Here is a 25,124-nt window from a genome sequence, read left to right as displayed (position 1 = left end):
TTTCACTACTTCATCCTATTTCATGCTTTGGTATTTATGCTTTTACTGTTTCTTTTTATGCGAATCTTTTTCTTCCTTTTTTATCTGGTGAATTAATCGTCAGACTTTAATATGCATCCCATGTGGCACTTCTTCAACAATGTCTTTCCTGAGGCATCCAAGTAAGTGATATGCCTTTTCTCTGACCTCAGAAATTCTACTGTGCATGTTTCCATCTTAGCATTTGCCTTATGTTGGTCATTCTTTCTTTGACTATAAACTTCCTGAGCATAAGATAATTTATTATTTATTTTTGGTCTTCCAGTCCTTAATACAGGCTGTTGTTCACATAGTAGACACTCTATAACTGCAGCTTACATGCCATCTTCTGATGGGCCATTTCAAACACTCATGCATATGTTACCTTTGCACTCTGGAAAACTCAGAGAGTCATACCAATTCTGGCTATTGCCAACACACATACACACATGTATATTAATATACCTGATACATAATACAACCATTAATTAAAAATATGTAAGTTTTTGATAATTATAGTCTATAATAAATCAAAGGCATTTAAAGTTACAAATGAGGCTGGGCATGGTGGCTCACGCCTGTAATCCCAGCACTTTGGGAGGCCGAGGCAGGTGGATCACAAGGTCAAGAGATTGAGACCATCCTGACCAACATGGTGGAACCCTGTCTCTACTGAAAGTACAAAAATTAGCCGGGCGTGGTGGCGCATGCCTGTAGTCCCAGCTACTTGGGAGGCTGTGTCAGGAGAATCACTTGAACATGGGAGATGGAGGTTGCAGTGAGCCAAGATTTCACCACTGTACTACAGCCTGGTGATAAGAGTGAGACTCCATCACAAAAAAACAAAACAAAACAAAACAAAACAAAATAAAACAAAAAAGTTACAAATTAGTTCCCCATTTTTTTAATACCAAAGTTTGTTACTCAACTTTTTCTTTTTCTTTTCTTTTCTTTTTTTCTTTTTTTTTTTTTGTTTCTTCAGATTGCTGCCAATTCCTGGGGAAAGTCATGGGGAGAGAATGGCTATTTCAGAATTCTTCGAGGAGTAAATGAGTCTGACATTGAAAAGTTGATTATTGCAGCTTGGGGCCAACTGGCAAGTTCTGATGAACCATAACATATCATTAAATTTCCATAAAGCCATGCCTTTAAATAATCCCCTAAATTTGAAGTTGAGCAATGTGAAGTTCTTGGTGACAGTGGAATCTTTGTCTCTTCACCGTGTTAACATAATATATCTGTTTTCTCCTTGTAGCCCCAGTCTGTGCTTCTGCTTTCTTCATATTACTGAGCATAAAAAACACAAATAAAGGACAGCAGAGTGCCTAAATGCCTTTAAAGTTCCCAGGTGGTCTTATTTTTCTGTCATGATCCTATCCCTTTTGCCTTTAATTGTTCACAAACAGTGTGACGGCATCTGTCTTAACAGTTTTTAGCATTTATTCGTAGAAATGGTGTGGTTTCTCTCTTTGACCAATGAGGACCTTAGAGAGCAAAAAACAAATTAGAAATTCAGTGATTTGCCATCTTTATAACTTTCTTTTCATCCAAATAACACTTTCTTAGTTCAAACCTTGCTTATGTTTTGCTTAAGCAGTGGAAATACGTTATAAGTTGTTTATCTTGATAACTTAACATTTTGTTTCTTCTCATTTGACTAAATCTGCCTTGTAATCTGGTAATAAAAAGAAAAGCAACACTCCACAGGAAAGAACTACTCTCTATTGTACTCTGCAATGGCCTGTAATGTGGAGATGACAAGAATCGGAAAAGCTTGGAGGCTAACAATAAAAGTACCGTTCTGACATACACAGAGTCCTATTTTTGGAAGCTGGTATATTTTATGTAGCGTCTATTAAAATCAGCTGCAAAACTATATTTGGAAAGATAACAAAACAGTTACTACCCCAAAACAGCAACATGATGCCATGATTCAAAAAGAAAATACACACACTTTTATCACAAATACTCTTTTATCACAGTTCACTGCTTGAAATTCTAAAAAGTAAGCTAAATTGGCACTCATTTGCATGTAAATTTTAGTTCTCTATAGTCAGAGAAACAAAAATAGCATCATAGCAATGGTTGAGAAAGGACATAATCTTTTAATATCTAATTGGCATTTTTATTTATTTATTTATTTTGAGATGGAGTTTCACTTTTGTTACCCAGGCTGGAGTGCAATGGCGCGATCTCGGCTCACCAAAACCTCCGCCTCCTGGGTTCAGGCAATTCTCCTGCCTCAGCCTCCTGAGTAGCTGGGATTACAGGCACGCGCCACCATGCCCAGCTAATTTTTTGTATTTTTAGTAGAGAAGGGGTTTCACCGTGTTGACCAGGATGGTCTCGATCTCTTGACCTCGTGACCCACCTGCCTTGGCCTCCCAAAGTGCTGGGATTACAGGCCTAACTGGGCATCTTAAATGGAAACTAGTAAACACAGAAACAAATCTGATCAGTAAGTGAACACAAATGATCATAAATACAACAGTGGGATCTCCATGGCCTGAATTTCTGATCACTATCATCCTAATTTTGATCTTTGGTATTTTTTTCTGTGATTGTGTCCAAAGATGTCCTGATTAGAGAAGCTAGACATGATGAAAATGTGATGGAACAGAGCACAGACAGGTGAAGTGTTGCAGTTGCTGATTTCTTCATTAATCACTGTAGCTTTATCAGAAGCAGCATTTATTCACTTTGTTCTCCCTTAGAAAATATATGTGACGGTGAGTCACCTTGTTGGGTTTGGCTGACGTTTCCTCAAAGGGTTGAGAAATAATTTGTTTTTTTCTCTCTTTGGGGTCCTCTAGAAGTAGCCCACAAGACAAAGTTTTGAGCGCGAGCAATTTGGTTAGGCCATGAAAAGAGCACTGAGAAGGGAGTGAGGGGTGACATGAGCTGGTGATGGTGGACAGTAAAAGGTGCATTGACCTAATTCTTATCCCACTGGGGACTCTTGCTACATTCTTGAGATATATACCACCTGAGGAAAGAAGTGTGTGTTCCTTGGTTGAAGACTGTTCCTGGGGTCTGTGGATTCCTTGTTTTTTCCAGTCTGGCAAAAGAGTCAGAGAAAATAGGTTCCAGTATCAGAAAAAACTCAGAAGCAAAGAAAGGCAGTTTCTGGTAGTTGGAGGTCCACTGCAATGGTACAGATGAGGTAATGTGGGCAGGGCACCAATAGTGTCTGCGGTGGGTGTTAAAATACTTTTAAAATGCTTTTTAAATGCTGAAGACTGCTGAAGCAATAAATTCTAATGCACTAAAGTGCCCGATGAATAACATGCCTATAAAAAACATGGGATTACGTTGATCCACTTTTGCCTCGATTATGCAAATGGATGAAAGATACTGGAATTAATTTTTCCCATTGTGGTTTGTGAGCTTAGGTTCTGCTGTTTTAAAAGGTCCTACCTTTCTAATGATACCAAATGATGAGGAAACTGAACCCAAAGTGAAAAAAAAAAAAAAAGAAAAGAAAATACCACGTTATAAGACCCATAGGAAAGCACAGTGTTCATGTAACAATTACAGGCCTGAAGAAGAGACAGAAACTATTTGGGACACAAGTGTACCGATGGGATAGGGAAAATATTGTTACTGAGGTTTGTTGAATCAGTGTCTTCCCTTGAATAGTGTTGTTTATCATTTTTACAACTTTAAAGAGCTTGTTTAGTTTTACTTATTATTCAAGGGCTCTGAGTCAACTTTCAAAAACTAATGATTAGTATATTCCTTACCTTACTCTAGGGATTGAGTAACTATTTGCAGAATTAATTTGACTGATGCCTAGATGGTTTCCTCCCACAAATTAAAGGAGGAAAAACAATGAAGATAAGGGTGTATGGCCTCCTCTATTTCATGATGTTTGTATTATCTCATTTTATTCTAAATAACAAATAAACTTCCCCAGTTTTTTTAAATGCATGTTCAAAAAATTTCCTAAAAATACATAAAGTGGAATGACATTTATTAGTTGGGGTTCAACCATTAAAAAGGAAACCTCTGTAAGTCTTTTGAACAGAAGGAATGTAGTGAAAGAAATTGCTTACCGAGGCAGTGAGGAATCTGGAAGGCAACGGGGGATGGTGAGACAGCCCAGAGCTGAGCAACAGTAGAAAGCTGCCATCAGCTCCAGACTGAGGGACAAAGAAAAGACAAAGGGAGGAAAAAGAGAGTAGTACCTCACAAACTACCGTTTTATGAAATATGTCAAGAGAGAAGAGCATTAATACATCAGGTATCATTGTATCAAAAAGAGGACTTTCTAAAGAACACACAGACATTTCTTTCCCAGAGATGTCAATGAGAAAGGAAAAAAGTATCAGCTCAGCACTGTCAAGAATGGAAGACTGAATGAAGGGAAAAGACTTCTCCATTTCTAGCCATGAATACTATTACACATTATTTTGATACTATATCTGATAGAAATGTTTAAAAAGTAATTGATAGGTAAATCTAATAGAGTGAGATTTCTCCTCAAGCACCAGTAAGAGCCCCATTAGTTAGAAAAAACTCTCGCCTCTGTATATCATCTCCACTCTATAACCTCTGCCCTCTGGCAAGAGTTTAGCTTTATGCTTCTCAAGTTATTCCATGAGAGACTTGTTGATGTAGTTAGTCTTTGTGTCCGCACACAAATCTCATCTTGAATTTTAACCCCCATTACCCTCATGTGTCAAGGGTGAGAGCAGCTGGAGGTAACTGAATCATGGGGGGTGGTTTCTGCCATGCTGTTCTCATAGTAGTGAGTTCTCATTAGATCTGATGGTTTTATAGGGAGTTTCCCTACTTTGGTTGACACTTCTTGCCATCTTGTGAGGAAAGTGCCTTGCTTTCCCTTCACCTTCTGCCATGATTGTAAGTTTCCTGAGGCCTCCCCAGCCACGTGGAACTGCGAGTCAATTAAAACTATTTCCTCTATAAATTTCCCAGTCCCTGCCAGTTCTTTATAGCAGTATGAAAACTAATACACTTGTCTTCTGAGATCATAAGGGAAAAATGTCTAGTTATATTGAATTTAAGCTATATGTTGTACTCTGTACTTGAAATATGCACAGTTCACAGGTAAGCTGTTGAGAAATCCAGCAGCAAGTCTAGCACCAGCTGGATTTCAGTACTCTCTCACATCAACCATGCATCCTTTGTAGTGGTCAACATGTTCAATTATATACAATAGCGCCACATATGACCACAGACTCTTTTCTCCTAAAAATTCCCATTAAATCACACACTATCCAGTCAATATTTATTGTAAGCCTGCAGGCTGTTAGTTACTGTGCTGGGAGTTTAAATTATAACAGGGGACCCCCAATGCAGACAATCCCTGTCCTCTGTTAACTCACAAATTACTCTTTTGTGAAACACATTTTAGGAGATAACTGGCCTAGATACAGTTTTAAATAGAAAGTTATGTAACAAGCTTACATGCATAGAAGCTGGAATACTCTGAGTTTTGATATAGCAGTGAGCGTTTATCTTTATCTGTAAATCACCTTTGATGCCACTATCAAATGTAACCTTAGGCTAGCTATACCTTAGATCTGAGCCAGTCTGAAATTTCTTGTGACAGTGCACTTTTTAAAGTTTATAAAGTCAAATGCTGTGCCATGTTAATGCCATGAAAGTATGTGAGAGAACATTTTCCACTTTGTCCCAGGACTCATTTATGTAAATAAGTTATCTCAAGTTTTCAGTCTTTGTTCAACAGAAGCTATTGCGAGTGATGATCCCTGACTTGCCAGCTTTTAGTGAGCCACAGCAGATAGATAAGCCAGCTACAGTTCCATGGATGATCATTTCCACTGGGTCCAATGTCCCTGCTCATTAAATAAGAGGGCAGGAGGAAATTTTGGAGGTGATTGATAAGTTTATGGTGATGATTTTAGGGATATATACTTATCTCCAAACTTACCAAGTTGCATACATTATATATGTACAGATTTTGTATGTCAATCATACCTCAACAAAGTGGTTTGAAAGGAAAATTCACTTTATCTGTAAAAACTTGTCTTATAATATCAGTGACTGACTGGGAGATCCTCATACTGGCCAATATTAAGTATTTCATAGTATCTTCTGTAGCAGTCTTCTAAAATAGAATATTTATAACAAATGCATGCCTAATGAAACATAATAATAAAAGGAACACTTGGCAAATAAAAGATAAAACATTATAGATATAATTTTATCTACCTGGGTACTCTTTACCAATACCAATACCATTGCTTTGCTTCAGCTCCAGAGAGAACCACTATCCAAAATTTGTGTATGTCATTCTAAGTAGACTTATTATATACCTAAACAATCTATTGTTTAACTTTACTTGGCTTTACTTCTTCCAAATTGCAATCATTCTGCATATGATACTCTTTACTTGTCCAAGATTTACCCATTTAGTTTGTTGCTAGATTTATTTGCTATTATGAACAATGCTGTTATGAACATTCATATATGTCTCTTGCCAAATGAGTATGTTTCTTGAGTGTGGTGGGTCTATAAGTATGGTTCTGGGATCAGAAGCATGATTCCAACCACTCATGAGCTGTTAGAAATGCAAATCCATGGGTCCCAACCTAAGCTAATAAATAAAAATCTTCGAAGGGGGTGCAGAAAACTTTAATAAGCCCTCTGAGTGATTTTGATGCATGATAATATTTGACAATCATTACTGTATGGCATATACATGTATATATTGATATGTATGGTGTATATATATATCCATATAATAAAATTATTGTTATACCATATCTAAATTTTGAATTTTTTAAAATAATGACATATTGCTTACCAATTTATATGGGTATCAGTAATATATTCCCATTAATGGTCATTCTCACTAACAATAGATATTTTCTAATCTTTAATGTTTTCTATTCTCCTAGGTATAAAATGATATTTTATTATGCTTTTAGTGGGGAGAGACAGAACAAGACACACACACACACACACACACACAGAGCGAGAGAGAGAGAAAGAGAGACAAGAAATCAAGCATTATTTTGGAAGATCCTACTGTACATTTTTGTAATCTATTATTTTTTACTTAACAATCCCTATCTTATATCAATAATCTTTTATATTATAATTAGTTCATATTTAAATTTTCCTAATTGTCCCCAATATATTCTTTATTTTTTATTTTTTAAACTTTTTTGTTGATATATAATATTTATACATACTTACAAAGTACACGTGGTATTTTCTTACATGCATAGAATGTGTAATGATCAAGTCAGGGTATTCAGAGTATCATCCTTGAGCGTTTGTCATTTCTGTGTACTGTAAATGTTTCAAACCCTCTCTTCTAGGTGCTTTAATCAAATCCAGATCAAAACCGGAATGATACATTTCACTGATAGTTATATCACTTTAGGGCACTTTTAAAAAGGACATTAACTGTTAAAAGACAAAACCAGTCATCCCATGGCTAGGGACTTTTTTCCTTCTTCTTTTCAAAAATAATTAATGGGTGTTCAATTTTACCAAGTAAGTTTTTCTTGACTCAAATAGTTAGTTATGCACTTTTTATAAAGATTTTCTTTTTTCCTTATCCTTTCCTTGCCAGATTTTAATAGTAAGATTATTTGAAGGAGTTGGGGGAATTTTACCTCTTTTGCTAATTTTGGAGAGATTGTGTGAGGTTATAATAATTTGTTTGTTGATAGCGTACTCAATAAGCCCATTAAACCACCAAGACATGGTATTTCCTGAAAGTAAAAATCTTAATTAATGATTGAATATCTTTATATAAGTTTTGCCAGGCTATCTTTTCTTCTTTAATGAGGACATACATATATATGTGTGTGTGTATATATACAGCTATTTACACACATGTAAATATGTATATTATATATATAAATTTGCTCATTTCATGTAAGTTTTCCTATTATTAGACTATATTAACATCAGCTATTGCATATAATTATATCAGTATTATTAATATTGTTTTAATTTTGCTGGATCTAAATTTGTTTCTCACCTTTACTTCTAATGTTATTTATTCTTTAATTTGGGAATTCTCTCTCTTTTTCTTACTTTCTGAACAAGCTCATCAGAGATTTATCCATTCATTTCTCTTTTCAATGAAATAAGTTGTGGTTTTATTGATACTCTCTACTGTATCTTTGTTTTCAGTTTAATTAATGACATTTTTATCATCTTTCAAATTCCTTAGAATCTATTATGATAATTTTTTCAAGCTTCATATGTTGGCCCCTTGGCTTATAAATCTTTAGCTTTTCTCATTTACTAGTCTAGACATTTACATAGGTTGCTCTGTAAATGATGCCACTCAGTTTAATCATTGCTTCCTTTAACTATTTATAATTATCATTACTCATTTTTTTTTAAAAGAAAGCACATTTTCTGAATAGCTGAGCCTGGAGTAAAGTTGTGTCAGTTCCATTTATATTTGATTTCTTATGTACTCTCTCTGCTCAGTAAGTTTCCAAATGCAATGTAGAAATAATTTAATAGCATAATACGCAAACTACATGATTTGAATACCTAACTACACTGATTTACTTTGTGTTGCAAGAAACATGTTTTTTATTTATTTAGGTCTCTGATATATATTTGAAACTGGAAAATTCACAATAGGCTAATTCGTGGGCTAGCTGACTCATACAAGCCATGTTTTAAACGAGGGGCCATGCTCTGTGTCCAGACCTCTAAGTGGTAATGCATTAATTTTGATAAAAGCATTCTTTTTTTTCCCCAAGAACTGAGAGATATAGATGTTTTTTCTTAGCAAACTAGGTTTCCACAGAGACAAAGAAAATAGAGTAGTAAAAACTTAGCCGACGTGTAAATGACTTCGGTATTTAAAATTATGTTTCAGATTCTGTATCATGTTGTATTTCTCTTTAAGGTTTTTTAGTATTTTGGTATGTTAATTTACAAGTATGTTACTGGTAAAGAGATGTTTGTCTAAAAAAGTAAAGTTTATTCATATCGTTGCAATAATATGAGCAATTTCCCATTTACAATCTTTTTAGCATTTAACTGACTCAATCGAGGTTATACTTTTGGTTTATGGTTTAATATGATATGAGGCATCTTTCTTAGGATATAAATATTAGTTTAGATTTGAAAAAGTTTCACAGGTAGACAAGATCTCATTTTTATTATTTGATAGAATGTTTTATATATTGACATGCAAACAATGCTTTAAAGGATCATATGCTTAAAATGATTAATGTGTGAGATGATGACATAGTTGTAATAAGAACAACATTTTTTCTATTTTAACACAGTGATAAAAGACACTTGTGAAACAGTAAAACTAGGCTACAATCTTCCTTATGAATATTAAATTACCAGGTACAATAGCTTTGAGACCTTATGGAAGTTGCTAAATCTCTATGCTTTATTCATTCATATGCAGCTAAATTATCATAATAATCATAATAACATTTAGAACTTTTGCTGTACACTGACCTATATGTTAAGAGCTGTTCATACAGTCTCTCACTTAATGTAGGAGGCATCCATACAGCTGAATTAAATATGACTTAAAAGGGACTCCGGCTCTAGGTTCTTTACTAACCTAGAACTTTTCTCCTCATCCTAACATGATGCCAAATGCAGTGAAGGCAGAAGGAAGAGGACAAAGATGTTTCAGACAAGTCTTGGAAGCAGTTCTCTCACCCTCTACAATCACATCCTGCAGGTGGCTTAAGAGCAGACAACTTGCCCTCAAAGACATTCTGTGTGAGGCCAGCATCCACATTTTCTGAACCAACCATCAGGATGCCTGACTGACATGTACAAATGTACTTACGGAGATAGGAAATTATTCTAGTTACATTACAACTCTCTGGAAAATCTAGGACCCCCGAATCCTGTGTCCGTAGAGGTCTCTAAATAGACAGAAATCTACTTTTCCCTAGTTTTCAAGTAATTCACCAAGGAATGCCAGTGGCAGGGAGGTGGGGTGGGGAATGAGAGTTTCCAATTGCCAGACGAAATCTGGAAGTAATTATTTATGATTTTATTTTAGGAGATGGCAATGGAAGTGTCTGTCTTCCAGGATTCTCAGGCTTGCTGCAGTGAGCAGGAGGGACTCAGCTTTAATTTGCTGCCAATAGTTTTAATAATCCAGTATATTTTATGGTGAGAACACACATACACATGTGCACACATGTGCACACATATGTGTACCCATGGTCACACATAGTCTTTTTGGGGAACTTTGGAGGTAGAAGTCTCTCTTATGTGTATGTTTGGAGTTTTATTTAAATTGGAATTTATCAAGGGCCTGCTCTGAGTTAGACTCTCTGCTAGGTACTGGGGATATTTTGGACAAAAAGTCAGATTTTAGCCCTACTCTTAAGGAGCTTTTAGTCCGGCATAAGAAAAATAGATATCAAATAATTATAATAAATTTTAAGGGATACTCTGATGGAAGAAGTTCACAGGTTATACAAAGCTGTAGCAGGAGGAATTGCTATGATTCAGAAAGTTGGTGAAGGCCCTTTTAGGAAAAATGCTTAGATTGATAACTGAAAGAAAAGTAGGAGTAGGCCAGATAAAGCAAGGCATAGATGGCCTTAATAATAATCTTTTGGGGAGGTCTGGATGGAGGAGTTACCCGAAAGAAGTCAAATAGAGATTCACTCATAAGTGAGTCAGAGAGAGAGTGGCAGGGATGAAACTAGAAATGTGGGCAACAGGCCGATTGTAGAGGACTGTATTAACTGTGTTAAGAAGTTTTGTCTTTATCCTAAAAGAAATGGGAGACAACTAAGTGGAGGATAATTGGGTGAAGTAGGGTGTGATAGGGTAGGAGGAGGAAAGGACGAAGGTAAGTTTGGAGACGTGGCAGAGGACAGGTCCATGCAGACCAGAAAGGCCGTGGTAAGGAACTTGGTCTTCATTCCCAGGCAATGGGAAGCCATTGAACGACTATTATCTTAGTGACTGCTGTGTGAAAAATAGGTTGGAGGGGACTAAAGAGAAGGCAAAAGCCAGTATGCAAGCTGTTTCAGTAGTCCAAATAAGAGGTAATGGGCTCAGATCAGGGCAGTAACTAAGGAAAGAGAGAGAAAGAAACTGGGAAGAACAGGGAGTTGAACACATAATTAAGGAAGATTTTAGGTTTTTCCCTTGACCAAATAGGCTGAAGATGCTGTCATTTATGGAGCTAGAAAAGAATGAGAAAAATCAGTTAATAAGGATGAAACTAAGAGATCACATTTGGACCTGCTAAGTTTATATGATTTCAAGTTTTCCGCAGTCCTAAAGTAACATAAGAGATTGAAAGGCTGCTATTTACCAAACACAGACAAATAAACGGTAAGAGTGGCCTCTACGTTTGAATAAATTTCACATAGTAGAATAGACTAGAGATTGACAATTGCAATGGATTAAGGATGGTTCTGCCCTAAACCAGACAGGAAAAGTAACATCATGTCCACAGATGCCAGTGTGGGTGGGTATAGATAATGAGCTCCCACTGGCCTGCTAGGATTCAACGAACACTAAGTCCTAGGAGTTAGCCACCTCCCAGAATGCAACCAGAAAAGAAATAAAACTTCAGTTAACTAATTTTGAAATAGAAATGACTATGTTTAACCAACAATTATCTAATATTACATTTAGGCTCATAATACTGAGTAGGCAATTAAAATAGAAATTAAGTCATATTATAAAAATACTAAAACATACATTGTATGCATGTGTTTCTGTATATCGGTATAAATACACATCTATATCTACATATACCTACACACATACACAAATACATGTATGTATATGTATCAGCATTGTTGATTGAGATATTCTGAGAGGATACTTGCATCCTCAATAATGCTTAATGCAGTGATTGTTCTCAACAGATACTTAATATATGCTTGCTGATGAAGAACAAATATTTGTTTTCTTTTTCTTTTTCTTTTTTTTTACTGTACTTTAGGTTCTGAGGTACATGTGTAGATCATGCAAGATTGTTGCATAGGTACACACATGGTAATGTGGTTTGCTGCCTCCATCCCCCCGTCACCTACATCTGGCATTTCTCCCCATGTTATCCTTCTCTTACCTCCCCAACCCACACTGCCCCTCCCTGGCCTTCCTGTAACAGACCCCAGTGTGTGACACTCCCCTCCCTGTGTCCCTGTGTTCTCATTGTTCAACATCCTGCTATGAGTGAGAACATGCAGTGTTTGATTTTCTGTTCTTTTATCAGTTTGCTGAGAATGATGGTTTCCAGATTTATCCATGTCTCTATAAAGGACACGAACTCATTCTTTTTTATGAATGCATAGTATTCCATGGTGTATACGTGCCACATTTTCTTTGTCCAGTCTATTGTCAATGGGCATTTCGGTTGGTTCAAGGTCTTTGCTATTGTAAACAGTGCTGCTATGAACATACGTGTGCATGTGTCTTTATAATAGAACAATTTATAATCCTTTCGGTATATATCCAGTAATGGGATTGTTGGGTCAAATGGAATTTCTATTTCTAGGTCCTTGAGGCAGTGCCACAATTGTCTTCAACAATGGTTGAACTTGTTTACACTCACACCAACAGTGTAAAAGTGTTCCTTTTTCTCCGCATCCTCTCCAGCATCCGTTGTCTCCAGATTTTTTAATGATCATCATTCTAACTGGTGTCAGGTGGTATCTCAATGTAGTTTTGATTTGCATTTCTCTAACAATCGGTGATGATGAGCATTTTTTCATGTGTTTGTTGGCCTCATATATGTCTTCTTTTGCAAAGTGTCTGTTCATATCCTTTGCCCACTTTTGGATGGGTTTGTTTGTTTGCTTTCTTGTAAATCTCTCTTAGTTCTTTGTGAATTGTTGATATTAGCCCTTTGTCAGATAAGTAGATTGCAAAATTTTTTTCCATTTTGTTGGTTGTTGGTTCACTCTAACGATTGTTTCTTTTGCTGTGCAGAAGCTCTGGAGTTTAATTAGATCCCATTTGTCTCTTTTGGCTTTTGTTGCCAATGCTATTGATGTTTTAGTCATGAAGTCCTTGCCTATGCCTATGTCCTGAATGGTTTTGCCTGTTTTCTTCTAGGTTTTTTCTGGTGTTAGGTCTTATGTTTAAGTCTTCTTTAATCCATCTGGAGTTAATTTTAGTGTTAGGTTTCAGGAAGGGGTACAGTTTCTGCTTTCTGCATACTGCTAGCCAGTTTTCCCAACACCATTTATTAAACAGGGAATCTTTTTCCCATTATTTGTTTTTGTCAGGTTTGTCAAAGATCAGATGGTTGTAGATGTGTGGTGTTGCCTCCGAAGCCTCTGTTCTGTTCCATTGGTCTACATTTCTGTTTTGGTACCAGTACCATGCTATTCTGATTACTGTACCCTTGTAGTATAGTTTGAAATCAGGTAGCGTGATGCCTCTGGCTTTGTTCTTTTTGCTTAGGATTATCTTGGCTATGTGGGTTCTCTTTTGGTTCCGTATGAAGTTTAAGGTAGTTTTTTCCAGTTCTGTGAAGAAGGTCATTGGTAGCTTGATGGGGAAAGCATTGAAACTACAAATTACTTTGGGCAGTACGGCCATTTTCACAATATTGACTCTTCCTAACCATGAGCATGGAATGTTTCTCCATCTGTTTGTGTCCTCTCTTATTTTGTTGACCAGTGGTTTGTAGTTCTCCTTGAAGATGTCCTTCACATCCTTTGTTAGTTGTATTCCTAGGTATTTTATTTTTTTTGTAGCAATTTTGAATGGCAGTTCATTCTTGATTTAGTTATCTGCTAGTGTGTTATTGGTGTATAGAAATGCTTGTGATTTCTGCACATTGAATTTTTTTTTTTTTAATCTTGAGACTTTGCTGAAGTTGCTTATCAGTTTAGGGAGATTTTGGGCTGAGATGATAGGGTCTTCTAAAGATACAATCATGTCATCTGTAAATAGAGACAATTTGGTTTCCTCCTTTCCTAATTGAACCCCACCCCCCTTTTTTTTTCTTGCCTAATTCCTCTGGCTAGAACTTCCAATACCATATTGAATAGGAGTGGTGAGAGAGGGCATCCTTGTCTAGTGCCAGATTTCAAAGGGAGTGCTTCAATTTTTGCATATTCTGTATGACATCGGTTAGTTGTAAATAGCTTTTATTATTTTGAGGTATGTTCCTTCGATACCTAGTTTATTGAGAGTTTTTAGCATAAAGGGCTGTTGAATTTTGTTCAAGGCCTTCTCTGCATCTATTAAGATAATCATGTGGTTTTTGTCTTTGGTTCTGTTTATATGGTAGATTACATTTTGAAATTAATGTGTGTTAAACCAGCCTTGCATCCCCAGGATGAAGCCTACTAGATTGTGATGGATAAGCTTTTTGATTTGCTGTTGCAATCTGTTTGCCAGTATTTTATTCAAGATTTTTGCACCAATGTGCATCATGGATATTGGCCTCAAGTTTTCTTTTCTTGTTGAGTCTCTGCTGGGTTTTGGTATCAGGATGATGTTGGTCTCATAAAATGATTTGGGAAGGATTCCCTCTTTTCATATTGTTTGCAATAGTTTCAGAAGAAATGGTACCAGCTCCTCTTTGTATGTCTGGTAGAATTCAGCTGTGAACCCATCTGGCCCTGGGCTTTTTTTGGTTGGTAGGCTATTAATTTCTGCCTCAACTTCAGCCTTTGTTACTGGTCTGTTGAAGGTTTCAGCTTCTTCCTGGTTTAGGCCTCGGAAGGTGTAAGTGTCCAGGAATTTATCCATTTCTTCCAGGTTTACTGGTTTATGTGCATAGAGTTGTTTGCAGTAATCTCTGATGGTACTTTGTATTTCTGTGGAATCGGCGATATCACTTTTTTTGTTTTTTATTTCATTGGCTTGATTCTTCTCACTTTTCTTTTTTATTAATCTGTCTAGTGGTCTATTTTGTTGATCTTTTTTTAAAAAAAGCAGCTCCTGGATTTACTGATTTTTGAAGGGTGTCTTTTTTTTCCATATTTCTATCTTCTTCAGTTCTGCTCTGATTTTAGTTATTTCTTGTCTTCTAGCTTTTGAGCATTTTTGATTTTCCTCCTCTAGCTCTTTCAATTTTGACAATAGGGTGTCAATTTTATATCTTTCCTCACTTCTCATGTGGGCATTTATTGCTATAAATTTCCCTCTAGACACTCCTTTAAATGTGTCCCAGAGATTCTGGTACATTGTGTTTTTATTCTTGTTCGTTTCAAAGAACACCTTTATTTCTGCCTTCATTTCATTGTTTATCCAGTTGACATTCAGGAGCAGATTCAGTTTTCATGAAGTTGTGCAGTTCTGAGTTAGTTTCTTAATTCTGAGATCTAATCTGATTGTCTTGTTTTCTGAGAGACCGTTATGATTTCCATTCTTTTGCATTTGCTGAGGAGTGATTTGCTTTCAATTATGTGGTCAATTTTAGAGTAGGTGCACTGTGGTGCTGAGAAGAATGTATAGTCTGTGGATTTGGGGTGGAGATTTCTGTAGCTATCTTTTAGGTCTACTTGGTCCAGTTCTTAGTTCAAGTCCTGGATATCCTTGTTAATTTTCTGTCTTATTGATCTGTTTAATATTGACAGTGGAATGTTAAAGTCTCCCACTATTTTTGTGTTGGAGTCCAAGTGTCTTTGTAGGTCATTAAGAACTTGTTTTATGCACCTGGGTGCTCCTGTATTGGGTGTGTATATATTTAGGATCGTTAGCTCTTTGATGCATTGATCCTTTTACATTATGTAATGCCCTTCTTTGTCTCTTTTAATCTTTGTTGGTTTAAAGTCCATTTTATCAGAGACTAGGATTGCAACTCCTGCTTTTTTTTTGCTCTCCATTTGCTTGATATATCTTCCTCCATCCCTTTATTTTGAGCCTATGTGTTTCCTTGAACGTAAGATGGGTTTCCTGAATACAGCACATCATTGGGTCTTGACCTTTTATCCAATTTGCCAGTCTGTGTTTTTTGATTGGAGCATTTAGCCCATTTACATTTAAGGTTAATATTGTTATATGTAAATTTGATCCTGCCATCATTTTGCTAGCTGGATGTTTGCCCATTAGTTGACGCATTTTCTTCATTGGGTTGATGGTCTTTACTATTTAGTATGTTTTTGGAGTGGTTGGTACTGGTTGTTCCTTTTATGTTTAGTGCTTCTTTTAGGAGCTCTTGTAAGGCAGTCCTTATGGTGATGAAATCTCTCAGCAATTGCTTGTTCTTAAATTATTTTATTTCTCCTTTGCTTATGATACTTAGTTTGGTTGGATATGAAATTCTAGGTTGAAAGTTCTTTTCGTTAAGGATGTTGAATATTGGTCCCCACTCTCTTCTGGCTTGTAGGGTTTCTGCCGAGAGATCTTCTGTGAGTCTGATGGGCTTCCCTTTGTGGGTAACCCAAACTTTATCTCTGGCTGCCCTTAGCATTTTTTCCTTCATTTCAACCCTGGTGAATCTGACAATTATGTGCCTTGGAGTTGCTCTTCTTCAGGAATATTGTTATGGTGTTCTCTGTATTTCCTGGACTTGTATGATGGCCTGCCTTCTAGGTTGGGGAAATTCTGGATAATATCCTGAAGAGTGTTTTCCAGCTTGGATTCATTCTCTCGATCACATTCAGGTATACCTATTAAATGTAGATTAGGTCTTTTCACATAATCTCATATTTCTTGGAGCCTTTGTTCAATTCTTTTCACTCTTTTTTCTCTGTTCTTGCCTTCTCATTTTATTTCATTGAGTTGATCTTCAATCTCTAATATCCTTTCTTCTGCTTAGTCAATTCGGCCATTGAAACTTGTGTGTGCTTCAAGAAGTTCTCATGCTGTGTTTTTCAGCTTCATCAAGTCGTTTATATTCTTCTCTAAGCTGTTTATTTTAGTTAGTTCTCATCTAACCTTTTTTCTAGGTTCTTAGTTTCTTTGCATTGGGTTAGCACATGTTCTTTTATCTCTGACAAGTTTGTTATTACCCACCTTCTAAAGCCTGTTTCTGTCAATTCATCAGACTTATTTTCCATCTGTCTTTGATCCCTAGCTGGTGAGGGGTTATGATCCCTTGGAGGAGGAGAGGCCTTCTGGTTTTTGGTGTTTTCAACCTTTTTGCACTGGATTCTTTCCATCTTCATGGCTTTATCTACCTGTGGTCTTTGTAGTTGGTGACTTTCAGATGAGGTGTCTGAGTGGACATCCTTTTTGTTGACATTGATGCTATTTCTTTCTGTTTCTCAGTTTTCCTTCTAACAGTCAGGCCCCTTTGTTGCAGTACTGCTGGAGGTCTACTCCAGACCCTGCTTGCCTGAGGATCACCCTTGGGGGCTACAAAACAGTAAGAGTTGCTGCCAGTTTCTTCTTCTGTTATCTTAGTGCCAGAAGGGTATCTACCAGATGTTGGCCTGAGCTCTCCTGTATGAGGTGTCTCTTTGGGTATATGGGGGTTGAGGAGCTGCTTAAGGAGACAGTCTGTCCCTCATAGGAGCTCAAGTGTGGTGCTAGGAGCTCTGTTGTTCTGTGCAGAGCTGCTGAGCACATACCTTTAAGTCTGCTGCAGTGGAACTCGTAACCATCTCTTTTCCCAGGTGCTCTGTCCTAGGAAGGTCGGCTTCATTTATAAGTTCCTGTCATGCTGCTGCCTTTTTTCATAGATGCTCTGCTTGGCATGGAGTAGTCTAGTCATGGTCTGCCAGTAGAGGCATTGCTGAGTTGCCACAGGCTTTGCCCAGCTGCTGTGTGAACTGCCTCAGTATTGGTGGACTGCCTCGGTTATGGCATATGCCCTTCCCCCCACTGAGCTGGACAGTCCTGGGTCCAGCTGTACTTGCTATGAAACTTTCAATCCAGAGCGTTTCAGATTGTTTTGTGGGGTTAGGACCCACCAAGCCAGATCACCTGGCTCCCTGTCTCAGCCCTCTTTCTTTCAGTTGAATAGGTGGCTCTGTCTCCCAGGTGTTTCAGGCACCAGTTGAAATGGCATCCCAGATTTGTGTGTTTCTGTGCACCAACCGGCAGCACCAGCCATGCTGAAAACTTATTGTGCTTTTTGGCCCGAGAATCTCCTGGTCTGTGAGCAGTGAACACTTGTTTGGAAATCCAGTGAGCACTCACCCTCTGCATTGTTCTTGCTGGGAACTGCACTCCTGAGCTGCTCCTATTCTGCCATCTTGGATCCTCTGGATTGAGGAAGCAATATTTTTAAGCATGGACAAGATAAATGAGCGGCTGCAAGGTTTTGGTGAGCTCCCAGGGTTTGGCCAGTTTAGTGTCAGTAACATCTGTAGAATAAAATAATTATAATTACTAAAGATACCAAGAAAAAAATGGGTTTTAATACACCAGGAATTTAAGCCTAATATAATGCAAATAAATACACAGACAATTCTTACTAAAATTTAGATGGTCCATTCCTTGGCTACATATGCAAACATTTCATGTTGATGAAATTGTATGTATTCTTTTGAAATTTATACAATAATAAAATATCTAATGATAGAAATAAAAAAACTCATCACTTACGCTATTTTTGGTCTAACAAATGCTAAGTCAACTACAAAAGTTTGATTTTAAAAGACAAAAGAAGAAAAAAATGAAACTTCTGAAACATCATGCTTCTTCATTTATATAAACACTAAGTAAAATAGCAGAACAGCGTGAGCTCTACCTTTTGACTTTGTAATGCTCTGTATGAAACCTAATTTAGACTTGGGAAAAATTATATCATCACCAGAACTAGCTTTGTACTTAAAGCATTAATGAAAAATGAAGGACTTTTCAGTGAAGTGTAAAGAAAGGATCCTTAGAAATGGGAGCAAAACAGAAGATGAAAAGACTTTGATTTTGGCTCTGTGGGGGAATTGAGAGCTCATGTGAAGAAGGCATTACTTATTGTGTTAATTACCTAGCAGGATCATCAGAATTCTTCTCCTGCACCTTCTCAGCATTACTGTCTAAATTCTTCCTACTTTGTTTTCTGGAAATGAATTTAAACCTCTGAATAGATTCTGTGGTGGAGTCACTCAATAGTTAGTAAAATAAATAGTACAAACACAAAAATGACAGTTTTTCCCCAGTATGGGTATTTCCCAAGCAAGAGTGCTGGCAGTATGTTTATAAGTAAGTGAGATATTATGCTGTCCATATGTTATTATAATTTGAACTCTGTTGATGAGCTATTTCAAAGCTCAGTTCAGAGAGATATGCAGAGAAAAAGCTGTGCTGCAATTAAAATGCCATCTTTAATGGTAATTCAAAATAATTATGAGTATTTATTAAGAAACCCATCACCAGTGAAGTGATACTCTGTACTAATATTCTAGATGTGACATATGAAAATGATGAACTTATTTGAAAAATGACAAACGACTTTGGTACAATATATTGCATATATGTATAATATTGTTTTATATAAATATAAAATACTGTTATAACTATATGTTTTATATATAAAACAGTATTTTACATTTATATTAAATAATATTTTAGATAGATAGATGGATAGATAAGTAGGTAGGTAGGTAGATAAATAGATAGTTAGATATGCCTGAATATCATCTTCCTGAAGAATCAAATGCGCCAAGTGTCATGCATTATTTCTGGGACCTTTCTTAAACAAAATTTGGATCATTAAATGATACTGTTTTGAAATTAAATTTCCCTTTTCTTTTGAAAACTGGTTGAAAGTAATTTTTTTGAGGAAAAAAACCCAGAAAGCTATATCCAATTAAGGTAAGCTAGATAGACAGTTATTGATTCATATAACTGGGAAAAATAGAGGTAGAGCTAGGCCTGTGTCTGGGTTAATTGGATGAAGAGCCTAAATGGTGACATCACCACACTCTCTCTATCTCTTTTCTTTATTGCTCTCTTTCTCTGCAACTCTTTGAGCTTCGACCTCATTACGGACCATAAATAATGATAATGATGATGATGATGAAAATAATAATAAGCAGGCTTTATACATACTGCAGGGGAATTAGTCACTCATGGCTTTAGGCTTTCAGCCTTCTAACTTAGTGATCACAGGGAGTGATTCTCAAAGTGTGGTCCTTGCAACTAGCAGCAACAGCAACCTAGAAACTTATTAGAAAGAGTAGATCACAACCGATCTACTCTGAAACTCTAGATCTGGGGCACCTCACTTAAAGTCTGTGTCTTCACATACCTTCCAGGTGATTCAGAAGGATTCTAAAATTTGAGAAACATTGCCCTAGAGAGAAGAATGAGTATCTCTTCTTTCAGCATACAACAGTCTCAGAGTGGGATTCTTATTGGTGTGGCTTCTATCATGTTCACACTTTTGAATGAACGACTACATTCAGAAAAGTAGAAAATGGTAACAGTGTTGGCCCAAATCATATGTTCACAACTATGAATAGGGGAATGACATGCTGTGTTTAGAAACCCCTTTAGAGTCACATGGGTAAAGCAAGAGTAGAAACTATCCTCAAAGACAGTGTTGATACCTAATAAAGAGAAAAACTGTGCAGTACTGACTAAAGCACAGTAGACCTTCTCTAACTCGAAAATGACCATGTTTTAATATTTATCGCATAACATTTCTTGAAAGAAACACAGAACAGGTACAGATGCTACCAATTATGTATTACTAACATTCTTGGGAAACAAGAGTCATGTATTATTAGCATTGCCTTTTACCACTGTGGAAAATTACAACAAATGAATCAAGGTTCAAGGTTATTCATTGAATTATAAAGGCAAAACTAGACTACAAATGTACAACTGGGCAAGCTGGGAAATGTACTCTGTTGCTCAATATTTTGCTAGTATATAGTTTTGTAATTTTATTGAAACAGAGTTTTGCTAGTGGTTTTACTAGTGTGATCCTATGGTTAACAATATCTGGATGATAACATTCTTTCCTTCACCTGGTTATTTAACTTAATGTAACTCAAACAAAATATGTAGCAAAGAAAATAGATTCTAGATTAGATTAACTAGCTAAGGCAAAAGAGTATGTCTTTACTGATCAAGAATATCTCCTAAAACTTGAAACTATAAAAGCTACCTGGCAATAGCATCCCTTGAAAAAATTGTATCATTAAAAATCCCAAAAGCTAGAAAGCCTAAATTAAAAGAAAACAAATAATGTTTATAATTGTACCTTAAGTCTAACAAAAGTTCAACTCTGAAAGCACAGAGAGCAGCAGGCTTCATTAATCTTGTCACTGTCAAACAGATGTATTTCAGCTAATTCCAGTGATACTTTTTAACTCTTTGAAGAATATAATTTCAGAATCTACCTTGATTACCTTTTCAAACAACTATAACTAAGATATATAAACACTTTTAACTTTATAATTAAAAAATAAAGCATATCTGAGAACTTCTTTTCAGGGAAGTACCTAAAAAATCAATAAGCTATGGGATATCTCCATGCAAAAAATACGTAGAGGATGGTTAGGATTTATTTTTTTCTCCTGGCTTGTTCCATAGATGTCTACAAATAAGAGTAATGTTTTTGCAAAGTTGTAGTAAGCATCCATCATCCAGAGATGTCCAAAATATTTTGAAAATTCCCTTTACATTTTGAGAACTCTCTACATATGGACCTATGTTATTGAATGCTGCATTCATTCAATAAGGTAGAATTAATAAAATTGTATTCCACAACTTCCCTTCCAAGACAGATGCTCTAGGTTCCTTCAATGAGATGCAATCTCCTTGAACTTTGATTTGTAATTTATCTACGTGAAGAAACAGGCTCAACATGGAAAATGTACTTGGCTGGGTTGGGTAGAATCAGAGACTCCTGTTTGTATGGCTGACAGCAGTGACAAATTCCTAATCAAACCAGTTCAGTGTGATGTTTCTGGGGCTGGTAGTGGTAATGGGACAGTTTCTTGAATTAGGAATCTCAACTGTGGCAGAGCCAAAGTTGTTCTGATGCCATTAGGATCAGGAGAAGCCTTTTCAGGCCAGTTCTGTGGTAAGAAATGCTTCTGGCAATGGAGTTTGAAGCTCAGTGATTCTGTGAGCATTCAATATGGCTTAATCAGTTCTTTTCTGCTGAAAGTAGCTAAGGGTCCCAAAACTAAGGACCCTGAACAATATGAAAAAGTAAGGCATTCTAAAACATAGTTGCAGATGTAAGTGTATTGGAATTAATTTTTACCTTCTCCAATACTCTGTAAGTGAATATTTTGAGATTAATTGGATTGAACATCAGCAGGGATACCAAGGTGACTCATGTTTTTCAATGTATCCTACCAGGAGAAACTTTACGAAGAAGAAATATACTGTGTATTTTTCTTTCTTCTTTTATTGGACTGGTGTAATATCTCTTAATACTTATTTTATCACAGGTATGAATAGAAAAGAATCATGATGAAGGAAAAAACACAGTATTACAGTGGTATATGTTTAACGTTGCCTTTAAGAGTTAAAAAAATGAGATATCATAAAATGTTTGCTTAGGAATTATGAAATTCTATGTCCTATTCCCTACTACATGCTTTTGGTGGGGTCACTTTATTCCCTGGGAGTTGGGTGTGCTCTTCTATAAGATAAGGAAAATAACTCATTTTTCTATCTCATTGGAACATTATGATAAAAAATATCTTTCAAAATATTTCGTGTTGAAATGAAATATGACTTATCCTTGTGTTCAAGCAATGTATCCTCCATAAAACAAAAGTCTCTTTCTCAAAAACAAGTAAGTGTATGGTTCAGAAAGAAAACTGCAGGCCAATAACCCATGTCGTGTTTTGAAAAGTAAATATTTTTTATAAAGCAGAAGAATATAATCTATTTCTAATGGGAAAAAATAAACATTATTTTGAGATGCACTTGAATGTAAGAACTGATTAGAGCAAAATCATTTAGACTATGAGAAAAAATGGAGAGTTTTTTGAATGCTTTTATTTGATTTCAATTTTGAAATCTTGAGCTAATATAAACATGCCAGCCAATAATCTTCCATTGATTTATTTATTCTTTTTCCATAAGGATTAAAATCTTCAGAATTATACATGGCTTTAGATAATTTCTGTTTAGGGATACAATTCGTCTACAAGGAATGATAATTTCTCAGAATCAATTGAGAGAATATGTAAATCCAGCTTGGGAAGATGGATCATGCCTGTAAAGCCAGCACTTTGGGAAACTGAGGTGCATGGATTACTCAAGGTCAGGAGTTCAAGACCAGCCTGGACAACATGGCGAAACCCTATCTCTACTAAAAATACAAAAATTAGCCAGATATGGTGGTGTATACCTGTGGTCCAAGCTACTCAGGAGGCTGAGCAGGAGAATCACTTGAACCTGGGAGGGAGAGGTTGCAGTGGGCCAAGATCACACTGAACTCTAGCCTGGGTAACAGAGTGAGTGAGACTCAGTCTCAAAAAAAAAAAAAAAAAAGAAAAAAAAGTATACATAGATCCCAGGAATAGGTATTCTTACACACCAACCATAAGAAATCTGTTTTCTATTGACGGCCACTTATGAATAAATATTAAATAAAATAGTTAACAGAAAATGGAAAACCTGAGTTACACTTTAAGTTTTGGGATTCTGGGACTGGTCAGGAAAAGTGGGAAGAGAGAAAAATATTAAACATTCATTTTCTATGTTATTTAAATATTCAAGAAGAAAGAGAAGAGAAAACTGTTACAATATCCAAATATTGAAGGTTTCTAATATATCATAAAATATGTAAAACTCCAATAAAAAGCAGAATAAAATAGAGAAAAAAATGACAAATAATAAGGATGAAAAAAGAAGGAAGAAAAGAAAGGAATAAGAGTGAAGAAAAGGGAACTGAGTGGGAGTGAAATGGAAAAGAAATATGGTGACGGGGAATGGCTCAAATTTTCTGCTGCTCAACTGTCCTTCCACTGATTTTTATCCAGCCTGTTTAGCAAACATTGATTGAGTGAGAACTCTAAATATTGCCTATACAATGACTCAGTGAAAGTGAAGACGGGAGAATAATTACCCAAATAAGTGGTCAGAACAAATCATTTGGCTCCACAAAGGAAAAAATGATTATCATTTAGGGTGGAAGGGAGATTGTCAAGGACAGTGTCACTATGGAGAAGACATGCAAACTAGGCATTGATAAAGAAGTTGGAATTCTACAGATTGAGAAATAGAATGGAGAAGGACTGACAAATGAAGAATGTGGCAGAAAGATAAATTAAAAGAACAATAAATAAACTATTTGACTCTTCTCACCTCTATCTAATCCACCTGATTTCTGTGTCTATGTTGCATTCTACTACATTTTGCCAAGTCAGATAGACATACCTAAGGAGACTACAGATTAAATCTTTGAAATTGAGCCTTTTTCAAAAAACTCTGAGTTGATCCTCAAAATGTTTTAATTCTCATCACTCCTTAGCCCCTAAGGATCTCGTTTTGATATTTAAATACATCATTTTTGGACAAGCCATGTAGGTATGCAGAGATAGGAAATCTTTCAACAACCAATGCAGATTTAATTTTAGCAAATATTCATGGCACAGGTGAAATTAATCTGGGTTGTTCTCATAAAAATGTTTCGATATAGTCGTATGCCATAGTATCATTAGGTATTCTTCATAACTATGTTATGTATTATCAAATGCAACTCTATTGGTTACTAAGATTACCCGTGTTAATATTCAGGCCATACAAAGTGTCACCTATTCCCACTTTGCATTTCCTGTTTGTTCACACTAAGGTGAATATTTAATGGAAGAGCAGGTGAACAGATAGATGAACTCACATTACTTCTCATATTTTTAAAATTTTATTTCCTATCTGTCCTGTGCCTTGACTAATAACTGATTTCTTCATTTTTAGGAGACAGGCAAATTTCTTCCCACATTCTCTATCATCCATCTCTCAAATCATGTTCTGGATCTCTGTAATCTACATTCCTCTTCAAACAGGTATTTATTGGATGTAGAGATGCTTACTGGACTAGAAAAAAATTTCAGCCTTGTTTCTGTGGGGAAAATGTGTAGATGTCTCTCCCTTCAGATACACTGTGAACAAGGAACAGCTGGCTGCCTGCAGAGGTCTTCATTTACCATCAAATGTATTTTCTTTCCTATCTTTCATATATTCTACACATCAACTCTGAGATTTTTTGAGGACTTGACACACTTAAACTGTATTTATTTAGGCATATAGGAATTTTATGTGTTTTTGATATGAAAAAGATTTTATTTATTAGATTATAATTTTTT

At 36.1% G+C, this 25,124-nt stretch overlaps 1 protein-coding gene across 2 annotated transcripts in view; it reads left to right on the top strand.

Moving 5' to 3' along the window:
* TINAG (tubulointerstitial nephritis antigen) overlaps positions 1-24,729 on the top strand; it is a 105,715-nt gene extending 80,986 nt beyond the window's left edge. For both annotated transcript variants that reach the window (XM_010337146.3, XM_003926380.4), the window contains one exon: positions 1,001-24,729. In XM_010337146.3, the coding sequence (XP_010335448.3) occupies positions 1,001-1,135 (135 nt within the window). In that variant the 3' untranslated portion in view covers positions 1,136-24,729. The remainder of the gene's footprint in view (positions 1-1,000) is intronic.
* Positions 24,730-25,124: the final 395 nt, after the last annotated feature.

Source organism: Saimiri boliviensis, chromosome 4 (assembly GCF_048565385.1).
Source record: "Saimiri boliviensis isolate mSaiBol1 chromosome 4, mSaiBol1.pri, whole genome shotgun sequence".
NCBI lineage: Eukaryota > Metazoa > Chordata > Mammalia > Primates > Cebidae > Saimiri > Saimiri boliviensis.
Note: the sequence above shows the minus strand (reverse complement) of the source record. Positions and strands in the feature narration are given on the sequence as shown.